The sequence below is a fragment of the Sorghum bicolor genome, chromosome 2 (genome assembly GCF_000003195.3).
Source record: "Sorghum bicolor cultivar BTx623 chromosome 2, Sorghum_bicolor_NCBIv3, whole genome shotgun sequence".
Taxonomy (NCBI): Eukaryota; Viridiplantae; Streptophyta; class Magnoliopsida; order Poales; family Poaceae; genus Sorghum; species Sorghum bicolor.
This window is the reverse complement of record NC_012871.2, coordinates 1,121,925-1,142,019: the sequence shown is the minus strand read 5'-3', so window position 1 is coordinate 1,142,019 and position 20,095 is coordinate 1,121,925. Positions and strand designations below refer to the sequence as shown.

At 42.2% G+C, this 20,095-nt stretch overlaps 4 protein-coding genes across 6 annotated transcripts; all 4 read right to left on the bottom strand.

The window, feature by feature from the left end:
* On the bottom strand, positions 4,370–5,129 carry LOC8084253. Its single transcript, XM_002459206.2, has one exon. The coding sequence runs from the start codon at positions 5,003–5,005 to the stop codon at positions 4,577–4,579; it is 429 nt and encodes a 142-aa protein (XP_002459251.1). The 5' UTR covers positions 5,006–5,129; the 3' UTR covers positions 4,370–4,576.
* Positions 9,790–11,463, bottom strand: LOC8054540 (putative disease resistance protein RGA3). Its single transcript, XM_002459205.2, has one exon. It carries the CDS (start codon positions 11,354–11,356, stop codon positions 9,872–9,874), a length of 1,485 nt encoding a protein of 494 aa, XP_002459250.1. The 5' UTR covers positions 11,357–11,463; the 3' UTR covers positions 9,790–9,871.
* On the bottom strand, positions 14,944–17,717 carry LOC110433119. Of its 3 annotated transcripts, none has more exons than XR_002450521.1 (2): positions 16,880–17,717; positions 14,944–15,737 (listed from the first exon to the last, which is right to left on the bottom strand). XR_002450521.1 is itself a non-coding variant. In XM_021454793.1 (2 exons), exons 1-2 carry the CDS (start codon positions 16,931–16,933, stop codon positions 15,156–15,158), a joined length of 408 nt encoding a protein of 135 aa, XP_021310468.1. In that variant the 5' UTR covers positions 16,934–17,513; the 3' UTR covers positions 14,944–15,155. The 3 variants fall into 3 exon arrangements, 1 of the variants encoding a protein (XP_021310468.1); XR_002450522.1 differs by lacking the exon at positions 16,880–17,717 and having other exon boundaries at positions 14,944–15,509; positions 15,605–16,873; XM_021454793.1 differs by having other exon boundaries at positions 14,944–15,509; positions 16,880–17,513.
* LOC8084251 (disease resistance protein RGA2) lies at positions 18,696–19,757 on the bottom strand. Its single transcript, XM_002459204.2, has one exon. It carries the CDS (start codon positions 19,755–19,757, stop codon positions 18,696–18,698), a length of 1,062 nt encoding a protein of 353 aa, XP_002459249.2.

The following is a 20,095-nucleotide window of genomic DNA, read 5'->3' as shown; positions in this document are numbered from 1 at the left end:
GCGGATGTTTTCTAAGGAATTGGAAGACCTGAAGGCTGGTGTTGGTTGATGTTAATCCTTTGTATCTCGGCTGAAACTTGTTAGTTGGTACTAGTCTTTCAGTAGTCGTTCAGAGTTATCTAGGTGATCTTGTCGGAGTTTTTTTTTGCCTTATGCTGCCATTGTTTTAGATGGTTTCCCCATCAGTGTTGTAAAACGATATATTGTCTTTGTGTTTCGGTTATAAATACAGGCCTGGCCTTAAAATTCTAAAAAAAAAAAACCTTTAGTTCTAGTTGATGTCTGCTTGTAACGAGCTGCTTTGGCCTGATGCTGATCCATGGCCAAGTGAAGTGACTCCACCATTATCGATTTTTTAACTGGCTTAACCAAACTCCAATTCTGGCTAGTTTAGCTATCAAGTAACAACAACGAAAGGTAGTATTTGTTCGTTCTATACAGCATTATACCATCAATTAGCAGTCGAAGACAATTTCAAGGAAAAAAAGTCGGAGATGAGAAGCTATGAGTAAAAGCTGAAATGCATTGAACTTAATCTTTCTTTGCCATTCAAGCAGTCACAGACAAGAGAACCTATGGCGACGAGAGACGAGCGCGGCCAAGGGCAGGCCGGCGGTGGCGGCGCTGCGCGAGGACGAGGGCAGGCTGCGGCAAGCGGTAGCGATGGCGCCACGTGATGGCGAGGGCACGACGTGCGATGGCAAGGGCGAGGCAGCGGCGATGCGTGAGATGCCGATGGAGAGTGCGAGGAGGGCAGGAGAGGGAGGCACAATTACCTTACTAACCTTCCACTCATAAAATTAATTAGTACTAATAAATTAATTAGGAACCAAGAAATACCCTCAACCATTGTAAAAGAGCTCAATTAATTTATGGCAACTAGATAGGATTGTAAGTATCTTATATATCAGCTAAATTATTTACTGAACCTTTAATACTCATGTAAACAAGATTCTAGGCAGGAGTATGGGTTGATTAACTAATACTACGTATATAGAATTAGTTTGCCCAGGAAGCTTCCATCCCTCCGAGATGCATCTCTTATAAGAAAAATGCACGTACGGGACTATGACTATAAAAATAATGCCGATGGAGCTCATGATGTGTTTAAGTCGTTGTCAGCAAGATAGAGGGCGCATATTGCGATCAGCTAGACATAGATAAACAAAAGTTATTTCATATGACAAAAAAGATATAGTAGTTATATTATTATACTATCAAGAAGCACGCACCATATCGTCGTCGATACGGCCGGCCGGCTTATCTCTCGGAACGTGTGTCAAGCCGTCAACTACGGATCGTACGTGCTATGCAAGGGCACTCTTGCATGCGTTGTGCGTTCCACGTTCTTAGATAAGCTGTCTTACCGTTACTATATATTTAGAGATCCTCTATGATTCGTATGTGATGCAAATGGCTATCTTTATTGTAAGGTTGTAGGTAGCAGAAAGACTCAGCGTCAATACGTCACATGTGTGAGGCACCCCATTTATTAATAACATGTATTCTAGCTAGAAGCGACTGTAATGTATTATTAGAGTGTATGTGACATCTCTCGGACAAGTTGATCCCCATGGATAGTAGGCATAACGTGTATGTGATGGATCCATGGGTCTCAATACAATGTCTGTCGCTGTCAAGCCAGACGACACGTCCCAATTAAAAGTGTCGGGTATACATGCTTGGGGTACCTATTCGACTCGTGCTAGTCTGGCAGGCTGAGGATACAAGGAACGAAGCCCACCAAGGCTATGCGAATCAATCACCTTGGAGATCAAGACATATCGAGGATATCTGATGACGCCATCCTATCTAGATGATAGGGTGAGAGATCGATTTGTTGCGTATTCCATGTAATGTACTAGGAATCCAACGTGTTAGCCGATCGCTCTCATTGTAACCCTCCTCTCTAAGGCTATATCAGATGGAGTAGGGACCTTGCAATCAGGATCCAATTCCATTTACTTCATTATAGCAGATTCTTTCAAGATGTTCAAGACAGTTTCTGCAAGTTCTAGGCCCTCAATCCAAGGGCAAGAATTGAGCAAAAGGATATTCAAGATGTTCAAGACAGTTTCTGCAAGTTCTTGTTGAGTGAGGTTCTTGTGCCTTCGAGGCGATTCTTTGATCCAGGATCGGAGTATGCCACGAATCATGTGTTTGAAACTCTTCGACGTGAATGTCGGTGACCCTTTTTTTTTCTTTTTTGGGCCGTAAAACTAGTAAACAATTTGTGTATATATAATATTGTAAATATAAATATACTTTGGTATATCATCATGTGTGTATATTGTATGATACTAAGTTAATTTCAAATCTGCAATGAAATTTGGTGAGAAAGCACGATTTAATTATGGCAGGAAAGCACGATATATAATTTTATGGGAAAGCACGATAGAATTATGGTTGGAAGGTTTGAATTCAAAAGGTACAAAGTCAACCTTTAGAGGTGGTTCTTTTTGCCGCTGTTGTATATCACAGTTTAGAGGTGGTTGTGTTGCAAGAGCCGCCTCTGATCAATGCACTTACAGGAATGGTTGCATTGCAGCAACCGATTCTGTAATATGTTTACAGAGGCGGTTGGTTGCAACAAACGCCACTGTAACGAGTCTTTAGAGGCGGTTTACATAACTCAACCGCCATAGACGATTCTTTTTCAAGGACAGGTTTCTAAAGTCAACCGCTCTGAAGTCCCGTTTCCAGTGCCGGTTGAAAAACCGTTGCTACAAAGCCTTGAATTTCAGCAACGGTGGCACAGTGGCGGTAATAAAAACCGGCCCTGAAAGTCCCATTTGACCGACTGTGAAATCGTTTTCTTTACTAGTGGTAGAAGGAGCAACAACTCCTGTAACCGAGCATATGAATACAAGAAGACTAGACTAGGGCACCCCATGCACGTGCCTAAACCCGTATAAATCTTGTGTCTTTTGTGTTACCATCTGATTCATCTTACACGATTAGCTGCTAGGTATTGCAGAACTAATTCTTCTGACAAAATATGTCTAGGAGATAATATGTCATGCATCTCTGATGGTTAGGGCAGTCAATAGAGACTCATTTTAATTTGACATGCCTATGATGTAAGAAGTCACTGGCCTTTGACGCATGATTTCTGACCCACATCTCTGATGTCTACCTGCATGTATGATGATAAGGAGCAGTGTGGGGCCGCAATGTTGTGCTAACATGATGTGTCTCTAATGTAAAAAGAGGCATTGTGTGCCGCACTACTCTAATCTACATGTTGTAGTGCTTTGATCCGGGAGTCACCACCACCATCGCCCATAGTTATCCTAGCTCTCGATCCACTGCTGGCCAATCGGTGTGTTGCAACCAATTATCTTGTCCTCATCATCCTTGGGACCATACACGACGGTGCAGATCTTTGCCCTGGCCCCACAGGAGCTTCTCGGCTAACCATTGGCTAAACCTCCTTGCTCCTAGCCACCATCATGCTCTTCTCCTATTTATGTGAAGAGAGATCGACAGTTACTTGTGTTCTACCCTTCTACTGTCTCCTCGCATGTAGGACAAGCTCATGTTTAATTAAGTCAACGCTAGTTCCTCATGGACACGCCTCTACCTTCAGGAGCACTCCTCTACTATCATGCCAAGATCAACAACTTGCATGGACCATTAATAGAACACATCTCTAGCTTATTCTGAAGATGCTTGCTTCGATATCAGATGTAGACATTGTTTATTCATGCACTCATTTACCATGAATCATTCGCTCATAAATTGCTTGAATACTGTTGAATAGTCATATCTTTCATTTAGTTTTTTGAATTATTCTAGAGTATGTTGGATCAGAGACGATGTCCTGTGATGATACCTTGATGCTCTGAAATCACTGATAACCGTTGTAGAGGTGGATATGTTGAAACCAACAGAAAACATCTCTATGTTGTGAATGAACAGTAGCAGGGCCCCTCGCTAGAGCTTGTGCGCTGCAGCATGTGGCACCATTGAGTGACCAGCCACTCGGTCAATGCCCTTAGCATGCTCGAGACAAGCCATGGCAGCAACACGACTCTATTGACCGGCGGCGAGCTAATGGAGGGCCATAGGTCCATAGTCTCCAATAATTAAATCAAATGAAAGGATTCCCACAGCAGAAAGACTCATCGTCACTATGTCACATGTGCACAAAGGAGACATCCCATTTATTATTGGCATGTATTAAAGACACGACTATAATGTATGATAGAGACACCTGTTTGTGGAACATGAGTGGTTCCCCACCACGGGCAGTAGACACATAGCCATAGCGGCCGTAGCCCCCTGGGCACTGGCCAGCAAGGAACACCTCGTATTTGCCTTGGCTTTCGATGTCCGTGGGCTAGCGAAATAGCATGGGAGGTGCTAGTATTGAATTAGCAGAGTCCATAAAGAAAAAGGGAAAAGAGAAAAAATATCATTATTCCGAGAAAGGGAAAAGGAGAAAAAAAACATACAGTACAGATTTATTGTTTCCAGTAGATGATACAAGATCATAGAGCATGGTTGTTTTTAGCATTAAACCGACTGAGGATTTGACGTGCCCATAATTTTCTGTCTCATTTTTGGAGATCTCTCATTCCCCGAGCGCAAAGGCAGCGGCATCAAGGGTCCTGGAGAGGCCGTTGCTGGACTTGAAGGTGACCTTCTCCAGCGAGGCCTCTGGGATGTACATCTCGATGATGCTAATCCAGAGCATCAGCTCCTTGACCTTAATGCCAGTGATCTTCGACAACTTACCCTTCTGGACGAACGCCGTGACCTCGGTGGCGTACGACACCGTCTTCTTGACCTTCTTGAAGGTGTGCTCCAGCTTCTTCCTCTGCAGCAGCCAAATGAAGCCTGAGTCGCGGTTGTATCCAAACTCCTGGATGTCCTCCAGTGGAAGGAGGCCATTGGGGACGCCGAGCTGCTCCAGCAGCTCCACAGACTTCTTCCTGCACGTGGCGTCTCCGGTGACGATCTCTGCACCCGCACGGTGGCACTCGATGGCCTGGGACGCCATTGTTTCTTTGCTATCTGCTTTTACAAATGGAGCTGTGAGTAGCGACCAGGAATATGTTGTTGCAAAATGTAGCTGGCAGCTTTTAATAGGGATGAAGTGGTTTGTGTGATGGGAGATGGAGCAACAGTTCATATATATAGGCACGCAGCTTGTACAGACACAGAAGCAGTGTAAAACTGTGACAAAAAAAGATAATGCCGATGGAGCTCATGGTGTGTTTAAGTCGTTGTCAGCAAGATAGAGGCATATTGCGATCAGCTAGACATAGATAAACAAAGTTATTTCATATGACAAAAAAGATATATTAGTTATATTATTATACTATCAAGAAGCACGCACCATATCGTCGTCGATCCGGCCGGCTGGCCTCTCTCTCAGAACGTGTGTGAACGTGTCAAGCCGTCAACTACGGATCGTGCTATGCAGGGCACTCTTGCATGCCTTGTGCGTTCCACGTTCTTAGATAAGCTGTCTTACCGTTACTATTCAGAGATCCTTTATGAGGTGATGCAAATTTTTATCTTTATGACTTCTCCTATATTTTTAGGTGCCTGGATATTAAGATGTTTTCAGGCAACACGCTTGTACCACCAACTAGTACAAGTAACTTGTTACTTTTGAGATCTTTTATTTGTCTTTGTATCATAACATATTAAATATCTGTCCTTGTCTACCTGTAGAAATAATTGTAAACTGCTAAAAGCATTTTATACAAGAATCATAAATGTGGAACATATACTACGCATTTGACAAGCATAGCATGGTTCAATTAAAATGAGCAACTAGCATGAGGATCTCAACCTTCCATGAGTCCTTGTTTCAATTCAACTCTAGTCCGTATGTAGCTAGAAGTACAGAACTTGAACTTATAACTTTCGAATAAAGAGACTATGCAGAGGGGTACACATTAACTCCACCAAAGGCAAGGGATGTCACCTATATGACCAATCGGTACATAAGGCATACCTCAATGCCTCAACCTTTCCCCAATCAGGCTGTGGGTGCCAATGAACGGTGTGTGAGGTACACAGGTAATGGCATCTCATCTACACAACATCACCTTTGTGCTGAATCCACGGGTAGACTGGTCACAATTAGATACTTGGCTTGTCACCCCATTCATGACAAGTGGTTTGTATAATTATGTTCATGGCTTACTACCACGGATACACTATCCTTAATTGGTTAGCAAGCTATATCATTCAATACCTTCACCGGTCTTGCCATGATCCAACCCCTTGCCAACAACTCATCATCATTAATAACCTCATTGGCCAAGTTTTAGATCATAACCCAATTATGTTGCTTTAGTGGACAAGCATGCCCTATAACACACGAGCAATGAGAAACCCATCATCATCTCAATTTCTACTCTCTAAGCAAATTAAGTATGAGTTATCGGATGAAGGAAAGTAAGCAATCAATGATGAAGTGGTGCAGTATTATCAAGGTATGAAAGATCGATTAGGAATTCATAGGTAGTATAGACATATAGCACTAACATAACAATGAACTAAGTAATCATAATTCATTAGCAAAAAAAGATAGGGATGCATAGGGCCTACCTTGCATTCAGATGGTGGTTCATCGAAGATCTTTACCTCCTAAGCCTCTTCCACAACAACCTCCTTGTAGCCCTCGCTCATCACCTAATGTATATATATGATACTTGATGAATACAATGCATAAGAGTAAATGACAAGATATGATATGCATTGATGTTACTTGATTGAGGTTTAAGCCAATATAGCATGTATGTAGTATAGTGCTAGTGCTCTATTGACAACATTGATGGAAGCTGACCCAGCAATATCTTGGACGGTCCATGGTGATGATCGGACAACACATTGGTGAAAGTTTCTAATTGTTGGAATTCATGGATGATACGTTCTTGAAATTGGACGATCCATGAGTGCGCAAGACAGAACTTGGCTAGTCTCGGGTGGCAAAATTATATTTAGGTGGAAGCTGTTGGTTTCAAGGATGATCCATGGCTTTGTCTCTTCTGGTAGCTATCAGTGTTTTGACCCCATACCTTGATAGCTCATCTCAACTTGCCAGAGACAACATGTCAATGATTCAAAGGACCATGTTTGTATCTATTAGGCCATTTGCTTCTAATCATTCTCAAAACCTTCTTGATTAAGCTAGTGAGCACTAAACCAAAAGTAATGTTGTTTGATCTCCTATATATCTCAAGTATCCACAATTAATGGATTGTGGTCAGAACCTAGCCTTGGAGCAGTATACACTATGGTCAGGTTGAATTTATTTTCCTAGGAGTTTTTTTACTAGAACTCTATCTAGCACACACATGATTTGGTGGTGTTTGTTTCACTATGCCAAAAATGCTAATTAGTGACGTGTCTAGAGGCTCATTAGTGATGCAAGAAAAAACAAGTCACTTATATTGCGTCTCTAATGTGACGATATTAGTGATGTGTCTTTACGCGTCACTGATGTGGAGATAGCAGCGACAAATATTGGGAGGACGTGTCACTGATGTGTGATACCTGCGATGCATATTGTGAGATAGCTGTGACACGTATTGAGAAGACACATCACTGATGTGAGATAGCAGCGACATGCATTAAGAAAATGGGTCACTAATGAACGATTGTTTTTAATTATATCAGAATGGAATAGGTACTACTACATGAATAGAAATGGGAATAACCCATGCCGACAAGTGATAGAACATTCTCAACTATACTCATTAGCTGCTTAATATAGTACTAAAAAGCCAACGGACAAGCTGATCATTCCCTGCTTGGTTCTCAACTACTACTTTGTAACTTTGTCAGCCAAAAATTCAGATGTGCATTATGAAAACATCAGACCAGGGATGCAGAGAGCAACCTCGAGGTACACACTCAGTTCCACAGACAGAGCCGACAAGGATTGGGCCGAGATAGATAAATGAGTAAAACGGAACAATCATAGCAATTCAGAGGCAAGCCTGGACCTGCTTAACGGCAGTCAATAGCGTGCCCTAACTCGCAGGAAACTGAGCCTCGCACAATCAGAAAGGGAAAAAGCATCAAACAAGGGAGGCCGGTCCCTCACCATTCCTAGATCCGCGAGGAGCCACGGCAACAGCGACGAAGCGCCTAGGCCTCCTGGGCCCTTTTCGTGCAGCACTGCTGGTGGATGCGGCCACACCGGTGGCGGCGACATGGAGCCTGGGAGCCCGCGAAAGCGGGCGGCAGAGGGGAGTAACGGTCGCCGTGGGTACACAAAGCAGGAGGAGGCGAGGACGAGGCTCTCTATGCCGTAGGGCCGAGCCTCGCTGCGCGAGGCATTGAGGTCTCTATCTCCTTCGCTTGCTTGTGTAGGGTTTGTGCTCGTGTGGCACCGTGGCGACGAGGCTTCATTTTACTCAGATGAGATTTCGACTCATCGAGATGGCATCGGCCAGATCCAGAGGAAGGAGATGACACTGGTCAGATCCAGAGGAGGGAGATGGCGCCGGCCAGATCTAGGTGGAGGGAGGCTGTGGTGAAGGGGACGAGAGAACTAGAGAGAGGGGACAATGGTGGAGGAAGGGAGAGAGAGAGAGGGGACGGACCGCGGGTTGGGACTTGGGAGACTAGGACAGGGGACTGTGGACGGCGGATCTAAGACTTGATTCACTGCATTTCATAAAACATTCAGGTACGAGATTCTCATCACAAGTGACGCGTTTCGTACCCACGAGTCTATGGTAATAGTCTCGGTTGTCAGTGACGCGTGTTGTTAAGAAGTGTCTCTGGTAAGTAGTTTTCAGTGACGTGTTTTGTTTGCTAACCATGGGCAACATTTCATAAGTGACGTGTTATGTCTACACACGTCACTGATCTGATATTAGGGACATGTTTCAATTGCAGGTCACTAATTAGGGTGTCTCCTTTGTGCTGTTTTGGCATAGTGTTTGTTGGTCCAGGTGTATCTACTACCTGACCTGTGCAGCTCTCCTAAAGTAGTATTGTTAATCATCTCATTGAAAGCATCCATCAGAGCCACATCCACATTGTTTGAAGATTTTTCTTCTACCTTTCTTACTAAGTTGAAGGCCCCTCCCATTATCAAAGGTATATATGTACTCTGAATCTTATTTCAAGTTCCTATAAGAAATCCATTTTCCAATCATCATGAGCAGGGCCATAGACATTAACCAGAGCCCACTCAAAATCTTTGCCTATAGCTGATAACTTGACACTTCGGAAGAACTGTCCTTGATCTTCTTCAGTAACCTATGCTAACTCTTTATCCACCCCAAGCAACATACCTCTGGAACGACTTGAACATGGGACCCAGGACCAACTCATGTCCTTCTATCCTGAAAACCTATCTAGATCTCTTTGTCTAAATTCAATCTTGATTGCTCTTGTCAATACTCGAGCAAATCAGCTTACGCAATTCAGTTTACCGGCCAAGTCCAATCATCCTTCCCGGCCATAATTTGGAATGTATGGCACCGCCAAAGTGCAAATTCTTCTTATGGCTGATATTGCAAAATAGACTATGGACTTCGGCGCGTCTACAATTGCGCCACTGGAAGAACATTTTTTTTGTGCGTTGTGCGAACGGAACCTTGAGGCAACGCATCACCTATTGGTGGCTACCTGGAGTGACTGTCCGAGCTTGCCGCCAAACACGAGCGCATACTCACTCCTATGAACGCACGCACATACACCCTATCTTTATGAGCACATCCGAAGAACAGTAAAATGTTTATGTATTCTAAAACGCTAGCCCATACCGGTAGACGGGATGATGTACTAGTTACACGTAAAAACAGAGGAAGAAGCATATTGTTGCATATACACGAACTTGTCGATGTACATACAGATATATTACTGTTGTAAAACCCAGATAAGGGAAACACTAACAAGGCGGGACTTCATTTTTCATACATCGCTTCCTCTTGGCAGCTTTTGTTTTTAGCTCTGGAATTTCACTAGCATAAACATAGCTATAGTAGGGTGGTATCACAGATTTCCATGCTAGGACCTCAAATTTTCCCTGTGGCTTAATGCTTCCATACACAAGATCGTGGAGTTTTATCTCCAGAACATCCTCTTGTGAAGAGCGTTGATGCTCACAATGAACAATGAAATCTTCAGAGTGTGCAGCAATTCTTTCAAAACTTGCAGGCCTATTTTGGTTCATAAGATCAATTGGATGGTCGCCAAATCGTGAGATATGCTTCTGGTAAGACCCTCTTAAGAATGCCAAAACCTTGCACCAGAAGCCGATGTCAATGTTGCCCCTCAGCACAAGAGAAGTGACGTTTGCAGCAATGAGGGAACCATTCAGTGTCCTGGATATCTCCATGGCTATGCCTGTAAGCCTTGGATGGGTCATGGGATCTAGGCTTCCAAATGTAAGTGTCTTGAAGAAATACCAATATGCCTCCTGGGATAGATACTTCAGAGTTAGCGCTTGAGTTGTTCCAAACTTTATGATCTTGTCAGACCAACTTGTGATTATGATTTTACTACTGCTTTGGACGCTCCGTTTAAAAGAAGAATACAACCTATCCCATGTGTCTTCATAGAGATCCCCAATTAACTCAACAACTAACAGTCTCCTCTCATTATTCGAGTTCGACACGCTACTTTGATGCTTCATCTCACACCTTTCTTTGAAAAAAGGATGCTCACCATCTATAAAATCATGTTTGTGCAGGAAGAAGATTTCAGAGAAATGGTTGCGGATTCTTTCATCCTTACACACATGGGCAACAAGGGTGCTTTTCCCAACTCTGCCAGGACCGACAATCGGTAAGACCTCCAATTCTTCAGTACTATCTGGCTCTTTGTGCAGCAGGAATTTGATGATGAGTTCTGTCTCCATCTGGCGCCCAAACATGCAGTTGCTCAACAGGATATGCATGCTGTAAGGCTCACGGTACATGCGAGGATAGCTCTCCAAGAAGAGGATCAGCTCACTGGCATCAAGGAGCATGGAGCTCAAACTGTCGAGCACAACATTCATTTCTTCCAAAATCTGTGTACTAGTACCACTGGAGAAACAGAAGTTTTGCACCGAAATTGCTTTGGAGGATTGTAAAGAGTGACTCACAATGTGTTCCTTGGCCTTCTCTTTGCTGTGAGATTGGCATCTGTAGGCTTCGATCATGTAATATCCTCGATGCATGGCGTCTCTCAGCATGTCAAGCTGCTGGAGCATAGCTTGGTTTGTGATGCGCCGCCCCATGGCCTCGTCGACAATGCCCTGCATTCTGAGAAGGACCTTGTCCAGGCGATCCTCAACTTGGAGTGCTGGTGTCTTCGAGAGTTTTCTGAGGACAAAGTTTATGGATCTTGTAGTAAGCTCACCGAGGACTGCAGAAAGGCAAATCTCCATACGGGGCTCTATCTTGTTGGAAATAAACAGAAGATGGGCAGGACAGCAGAGAGTAAATATGATTTTTCTGAAACTCTATGTGTTTCTACGTTTCTTATCAGAACTCTAAGGAGAGCAAAGACATATATATATAAGAACAACAGAGGTCAAGGATAACCTGAGAAGAAGTCAATAGACGGCGTTGGGGCTGCTATGAGTTGTCCGAACTTTGGGGCTGCTTGATTGACATTGTCTGTGTCATTTTCAACAACTACTGCCCAACCACCTTCATGGGACATCACCATTTATAATCTATATGCAATTACGAAACAGAGCTCTGTCTTGTTAGCACGAGAAACAGAGGATGGGCAGGACAGCAAACACTACGTTTGTTGTTTCTGGGACTCTGTGTGTTTCTTTGTTTCTTATCAGAACTCTAAGGAGAGCAAAGACATATATATATATATATATATATATATATATATATAAGAACAACAGAGCTCAGGGATAACCTAACCTGAAAAGAATGTCAATAGCCGAGACTGGGGCTGCTATGAGTTGTCCGAACTTTGGGGCTGCTTCAGCCACAAAATAAATGTTTTTTTCGAGAACATGCGTCACATGTATTTCATTAAGCAGGCCTCAAAATAAATGTTGTCATTGACATTGTCCGTGTCATTGTCAACAACTACTACCCAACCTTTGCTTCATGGGACACTGCGCCATCACCATTTATGATCTATGCAATTGGGTTTCCATGGAACATACTGTACTTTATGTTGATTCCTTATTATCCCCTGTTTCTAGTCATCAATGTCAGGCAGAGGTCCTGATCAAAATACTATCTCAGTCTTCCCCGTATTAAGAAGTGCTTCCAGTACCTTCCCATATTGGGATGCCACTCTCTGCCAATTCTAGAATTTTTTCCACAAAACAGTGGTCACCCTTCCTGATTATCATGTACTTAAATTTTCGTAAACTTGTCAAATATGATAACTCTAACAGTAAAATATTATTTCGAAAGGCTATAGCTCTGCACATATAACTAACAATAATCTTTCTTTACCTGAAAAAAGATACAGAGTATGAAGGATTTTTTTAAAACAAAATTCTATATATTTGCTATGGTCTGCAGATGTTTCTCCCCAACCTTTCAAATCTGCGATATTACTGCCAGATCAGTCTCTGTGTGTTCAGGTACCCTTTCAGCCTGCGCAGGCCCAAAGGCCTTACACAAAGCGGGCCAGCAAGTGGCCTACCACAAAGACCACAAACTACTACACAACTTCGATTTTTCTATTTCTTTTCCCTTCATTTCTCTTTTTTGTTTATTTTCCCTTTCTTTTTTATTTTTATTATTTTTATTTTATTCTAAGGTTTTTTATTTTTTATTTTTATTTACTTTATCCTAATTCTTTTCCTTCATTTACTTTTTAGTTTATAATATATGGTATGTTCTGAGTTGTTCATATAATATCTATATAGGATGTTTGACAAAGTTTATCTTTATTTATCATAAAGTGACCATGACATTTTCTATTTGTTTTCCTTTTTTGTGTTTCTATTTGTACTTTTAATGTTATTTTTATTGTGACTTGGATCCATGGTCATGGTGCCTAGCTTTGGATTTGTCCCGGGACAAAAGATATATATACTTGCTATCTTCTGGCCTTTTTATTTTGTATAAATCATTAATAGATGTAGATTTCTTAAGACCACTGCCTCTATAAATGATATTCACAGAGACAGACAATTTAAGATACCCACCTCTCTAGTTGCGCCACTGCAAAAATTTACATAGGCCAATTGGCAGAGTCAGTGTGCCAAACTGCCAATACCATCTCTGTATATTTCAAAAAAAAAAAACATCTTGTATATAGTTTCTTCCATAAACATTTAAATCAGTGCAGTTATAAAAAAATTAAAGTGCAATTTAGCTGCTGCTTATGGTGGAAACAATTAAGAGAAAGACAATAATGAACTTGCATTCTCAGTGATGTCCCCATGATTTCACACACGCAGACCCGGGACAACAGGGCAGGCATCATGTTGCATAAAATTTACTCCCTCTGCCTTAAAATATAATCTGTTCTCGCTTCTCAAGAAATTAACTTTTTTTTTACCTTTGACCAGTTATATAAAACAATATCAATATTTATAATACATAATTACTATAATTTGATAGATTGTTAAATATATTTTCATAATAAACTTATGTGGAGATATAAATATTACACCTATTTTCTAGAAACCTAGTTAAAATTAAGAAAGTTTAACTTACACGCATTTCATAACATCTTCCTTTTTTTAACGAAGAGAGTATCAAACTGCATCTCTAATATAGTAGAAAGACTGAAAGATTAAGTAATACAACACCTCTAGGACCAAGAGAGTATCAAACTGCATCTCTAGGATAGAGTATCAAACTGCAAGAATACGTAATACAGCAAAATCAAACGGAAATAATATAAATCATTTAGTTCACCTAACTGAATATCTCTTTTGAGATAATTCTAGAACAGCGTGGGTCTAAACTTTAGTCATTGTCCCATCGGATGTTTGACACATGTATGGAGTATTAAACATATACTATTTATGAAACTAAATGTATAGATTGAGACTAATTTGTGAGACAAATTTATTAAGGCTAATGAGTACATGATTTGAGAATACGGTGCTAAAGTAAACATATGTTAATGACATATTAATTAGGCTTAATAAATCCATCTCACAGGTTACTAAGAACTTTTGTAATTTATTTTTTTATTACTATATATCCGAATACCTTATGTGATATCCTATACAAACACCTTCTAAACTTTAGTCCCTGTATCCAGACACCGCCACAAAACAAGAGAACTTGCCAACCACCTAGCTAGAGTCAAAGCCGACAAAAATGACTACTTCCTTCGGCCAAAAATACTGCCCATCTCGTCTTTTAGTTTATAAAACAAGGTAAAATTTGTTATTGGGCATATGCCAAGTGATGGCTCTTTATTACTGACTGACACCTATTTTTGAGCAATTTTTATTAGCGGACACCTATTTTCAAGCAATTTGTAAAAGACACTCTAGTTCTTGATAAATTAGCTGGTAGACACCGTGCCTAATAAAATACTTTTATAAAATAGATATAAAATCATATAAGTGCCCTAAAATTATACCATAAAATTGTCTAGACTCTACATATGAGAACCACACAGTAAAATATATATTGTTTTGTACTAAAAATAATTATTTTGTCTCTCTTCAAAAATAAACAAAGTTAACTATGATTAATTTGTTCACGTATTTATAGGATACTAAAAATCTTAGAAAAATTATAGAGTACGTACATCACCAAATCGAAGTCGTGACTATGCTGAAAATATTAGCTCAAAATAATAAAGAAGAGCGGTCCCTATTCTAGATGCAAAAGGTCCCGGTTCTAGATTCAGTGTACTAGTTCACGCACTTGTGTCGATCGATTCCCTTGGACTGAGAGCAGCTCCAGTGTTGGGTTGGAAGCGAACCATACGACGTCGGAGTCGAACCATGCCCACTGGAGCTGCCGAACCATACTTGTCAGAAATAAAAACGAACCTTGCAGACGAACCGAACCAAGCCGATTAAAATAATATTGGCAGCATATGGCCGTTGCGATTCCTTCTCCTGTTCAATAAAATATTATATGTCTACAGGGCACATGGCCGTTGGCCAAGGAGCCGTTGGCCCAGGCAGGCTCCTGCTTCCGCCTACTCCTACATATATACAAGAACTTTGGACACATACCAATTCATACACTACATCTAAAACATGGACAACTCATCTAGACCTAGTTTCACAAATATGATGAACTCTGCATTGGCAAGTTCAAATCAACAGAACACAAACAACCAACAGCATGGCCTGCAGCTCTCTGTTTCCATGAACTTTCCACCCTATCAGTTTGGTCCCAACTTTCAAACTCCCTTGTACCCACAAAGTTTCCATTCATTTGGAGGTCATCCAAGTTTCCAGCAGCTCCCAAGTTCAGGATATCAGCAAGGCATTCCTTTCCATGGTAATTTCCATGGTGCGGATATGACTGGCGGTCCTTCATCACCGGTTGCTTCAGCATCATTGTTTGGAGTTGGTGGTGGCAATGGTTCAAGATGTGAGGGCTCAGCTTCACCGGTAAGCTCTCCAATACCTCCTGTAGAGAATACAAACAAAGATCCAATTTGGAGTGATGCTGGTTCAGATGTGGAAAACAAGGGTGGACGTATGTATTGGTCTGAAAAAGACAACCTGCGTCTATTAAGTGCTTGGATCAACAACTCAAATGACCCCATTGATGGCAATTCAAAGTCGGGAGCTCGTTACTGGAACGAAGTTGCTGCTGAATACAACAACTATGCTCCTAAGGACAGGAAAAGAACAGCTACACAATGCAAGAACCATTATAATACAATCAATGCACTTGTCACAAGGTTCCATGGATGTTGGACAGAAATAAGCAACACATATGAAAGTGGCCGATCAGATGAGCAAATAATGGAGAAGGTTCATGCAGAATACAAAAGGGTGAAGGAAACTAACAAGCCATTCCCATTTGAGTACTGGTGGAAAGTGGTGAAGGACGAACCCAAATGGCTTAATCGAGATGTGGCTGCTGATATTAGGAATAAGAGAACCAAGGTGTCTGCCTCAGGAGCTTACACTTCTTCAAATCGAGACACTGATGAGGCAACTGAACGTCGTCGACCACAAGGGCAGAAAGCCGCGAAAGAACAGCGGAAGGGAAAGGGTAAGGTGGGTAAGACCTGGTTATCAGATGAAAATGTTGCACACTTCAATGGTCTCCAGGTAGAAAAAAAAGCAGCAATAGATAACATGGCTGCAGCTGCAAGAGAACATGCTCAAGCACTGGCTCAACATGCTGCAACTGAGAAGGAGAAGGTGAAGGTGGAAAAAATCAAGGAGTACAAGGAATTGCTGATGATTGACACCTCTTCATACAGTGAAGAACAAAAAGCAAGTTTAAAGAAAATGCTAGACTTCCTCTCTGATGACATATATGGTAGAGGGACATAGATTTGTCGGGCAGTATGCATTGTGCTAATCATGTAGGGTAGAATTGCTATCATATGTTGTGGGTTCCCTGGTATGTTGGGAAGTATTGACTGCATGCATTGGGAGTGGAAAAACTGTCCAGTAGCATGGAAAGGACAGTACACCCGAGGTGATCATGGCGTGCCGACTGTCATGCTTGAAGCTGTTGCCTCACATGACTTGTGGATATGGCATGCATTTTTTGGGGTGGCTGGGTCAAATAATGATATCAATGTGTTAAACCAATCGCCTTTGTTCACAGCACAAAGACAAGGAATAGCTCCGGAGGTTCACTTTACCAACCAACCTGGGAACTAAATATGTATGCATTAGTCCTATTGTTATGTACTAAATATTGTACTCTCTAATTATCTTCTTCTTTTTCTGAAATGTAATTGTGCTCCTAGTTATTCCTGTCACTAAACCTTCTAGTGTTCCTTGTCAAAAATAAAATCAGTGTCAGTAACTTACTTTGTTCAAGGGAGTAGGGAAGCTGATGTTGCTAGAGCCATGCCCCAACTGCATCCTCCCCTCCGGAGGGCCTCATCATCGCTGGGGCACACAAGCAGGCAAACAGGCTGGGCGGCCGGGTGAGCGGCGTCCTCTCCTCGCTCGCCTCGCTCGCTCCGGTCTACCGGGCGGGCGGTCGAGTGGCGGCCAGCCAAGCAGGCAGGGCTGACGGTGAAACGGAGCCGTGGAGTGCTCGTCTCCCTCGCTTGGGTCGATCTGCTGCGCCCACCACGGCCACTACCTTGATGGCGCACGCCGGAGGAGCTGCCAGACGTGCCGCGACGGTGCTTGCAGCTCTTTCCCTATTTTTTCGATTCGATTGTTTGGATCTATAGGGGGATTTATCTGATCTGTTTGTCTCTAAGACTAATTTGTAGGTTTATTAACTGATTTTTGGGATCGATTGAGGGGAGGAAGGGAGGGGACGAGAGGCAAAGGGGAGGTGGCCGGGATGAGATTGGGCGGATATTTCCGTCTGCTCGCGCGAGGAAGGAAACCGCAAGGGAGAGAGAGGATTTTTTAATTGTATATGGAGCCCACAAAACCGATGTGTACACTGGGGTTATCGAACCATACTTCAATTCCTTGTCTATACACTGGAGGTGCCCAGAAGGAACACGCTGCTCCTCCCTTTCCCAAAGCTGTACTTGTCAAAATGGTATCTGGACGTATACAGTGAGCACAGCTGACTAGTAAACCTTAAAAGCTACTCCTAGCTGTCTTGACTGAAACATTGGTTTGGGTCTTTACAAGAAGACAACAATGCAGACTATGACTTGGTCAGGGAGATGTGCTTTTACAAAATATCTGTGTTCGTCTTCTAGGTCATGATAGCGTTTTTACGAACCACCGTACCATATCTTAATTGAGGTGGTGCAGTTCTCATGCATAATCTACTTATTATTTTTCTGAAGAATTTTTTTTTGTGAAGGATGAGTTCAATTTGAATGAACCCATTTCCATTCCACAAACAAAAACCAAAAAAAAAAAAACAGGGATGGACAAGATGACCTGCCAATTCCTGAAATCAACCCCCCCCCCCCCCCCCCCCCTCCCCCCTCTTGCACCCCACAGCAGTTTTTTCTGGGGTTTTTCCGTCAATCCACAAAAAAAGTTTGATGAAGCAGGACGGGTGTGAATTCCTACTGGAAATATATTAAAAAGAATAAGAGAGTACAAAATCATGGGATGTATATGCAGGTTCACGTACTAGCCCACTTCCATCCCTAAGTACATAGGTTAAAAGGAGCCAGTTGATGATTGTTTTTTTTTTTGCTGGTTTGAGCATGGGGACCAACCATCAGAGCCGAGAAGAGAAAGACGAAAGAAGTGCGACGTCCATGATGGTAATTAATGGACATTGACTGTTCAACCAGCAAGGCTGTACAGGCCAACAGTTGTTCCATCTTAATTCCCTCACTGACAGCATCAATCAAATTATAAGATTTGCCATATAGTTTAGACACTTGCCAAATTATAAGATTTGCCAAGTGAAATTTAGCAAACTCTTAGAGATGCTCTGACGCCCTATATATCATAAAATTGTTCGTGGTACTATTGTTTGCATTTTGTGAGTTGTGACCGCCAATCAATAAAACATGTTCAAATATACAAATATATAAGATTCATAATGACATGATCAAAGTAGTTTAGGTCTCTCTTGTCGGTGTTAAGGCTGCTCGCCTTCACCCGTTTTCGTCGTCGGGTTTTGTACCTCTTTTGCTTTCCTCTTAATGAAAAACGGGTCTGGCCCGATCGCGAAAAAAAAAAGACATGATCAAGACCGCTTTCTCTTAGCACCTTGAGTCTTTAGGCCTCGAATCTCACAACTGTAGATATAGTTATAATAGGGTGGTATCTGCGAGCTAAATGCGACGCCTTCAAATCTCCCAGAAGGCTTAACATCTCCAAACACCACACTTTTCATTGATATCTTTGGAACCTCCTCTTGCAAAGAGCACTCATACTGACGATAAACCACGATCTCTTCAGAACTTCTTGCCATTCTCCATAGATGCACGGGTCTAGTACCATTTTGGTTCAGAGCATCACACGGATGGTCACCAAATTTGGAGACATGCCACTTGCTGAACACTCTCAAAAAGGACACAACCTTGCACCAATAGTGGATGTCAAAGTTGTCCCTTAGAATTTTTATTGTCCCTGTAGCACCAAATAAGCATCGCTTCAGTATCCTGGCTATCTCCATGGCCAGACATGTGAGCCTCGGGTGCATCACAGGGTCGGTGCTTCCGAACGTTAGTGTCTTGAAGAAGTACCAGTATGCTTCATCAGACAGATGTTTCAGTATCACTGCCCTTGTTGTTCCAAGCTTTGTGATCTTGTCATACCGGCTTGTGATTATGATTTTACTACCACTTTTCATGTACCGTTTACATGTAGCATACATCCTCTTCCACTCTTCTTCATTGAAATCTCCAGTAGCTTCAATAACTACTAGCATTCTTCCATCTTTGTTTAACGTGGAATTTTGATATTTCTTCAGACACCTTTCCCCAAGGTAGGTTAACTTATCACTTTTGAAATCATTGTCACTCAAGAACATGATTTCTGAAAAATGATCACGAACTCTTATGTCATAGCAAACATGAGCGACAAGGGTGCTCTTACCAACTTTACCGGGACCAACAATTGGCAGGACCTCTAATTGCTCAGCAGCATTAGGATGTGTGTGCAGTAGGAAACTGAGCACAAGCTCTGCTTCCATCTGGCGGGCAAACATGCAGTTTCCTAAAAGTAGATGCATGCTATAAGGCTGGCGGTACATACGAGGGTAGCTCGTCAAGAACACAGCCAGCTCTTCCGCATCAAGGATCATAGAGCTCAATCTGTGAGAGGCCTCTTGAAGTTCTTCTAAAATCTGTGAGTTTCTATTTGAAGAACAGAAACCTTTCAGAGAATTTAGCTTGGACAGAGACAAATAATGACTCACAACATGATCTTTCGTGTCCTCCTCCTTATGAGATTGGTATCTAAAGGTGTCAAGTGTGTAATGGCCCTGATGCATGGCATCTCGCAGCATGTCCAGCTGCTGGAGCATAGCATGGTTTGTGATCTGCCGTGCCGTGGCCTCGTCAATGATGACCTGTGCGCGTAGCAGGACCCTGCAGAGACGGTCCTCCAAATCCTGTGGCTGAATCTTGGAGCTTTTGCTGA

Coding starts and splice junctions, on each gene's coding strand:
- LOC8054540 (XM_002459205.2), bottom strand. CDS start 11,356: ATGGAGATTTGCCTTTCTGCAGTCCTCGGTGAGCTTACTACAAGATCC.
- LOC8084251 (XM_002459204.2), bottom strand. CDS start 19,757: ATGATCCTTGATGCGGAAGAGCTGGCTGTGTTCTTGACGAGCTACCCT.
- LOC8084253 (XM_002459206.2), bottom strand. CDS start 5,005: ATGGCGTCCCAGGCCATCGAGTGCCACCGTGCGGGTGCAGAGATCGTC.
- LOC110433119 (XM_021454793.1), bottom strand. CDS start 16,933: ATGCAGTTGGGGCATGGCTCTAGCAACATCAGCTTCCCTACTCCCTTG. Junction 15,510..16,879: donor TCCCTACTCCCTTGAACAAA/GTAAGTTACTGA, acceptor TATTCTCTACAG/GAGGTATTGGAGAGCTTACC.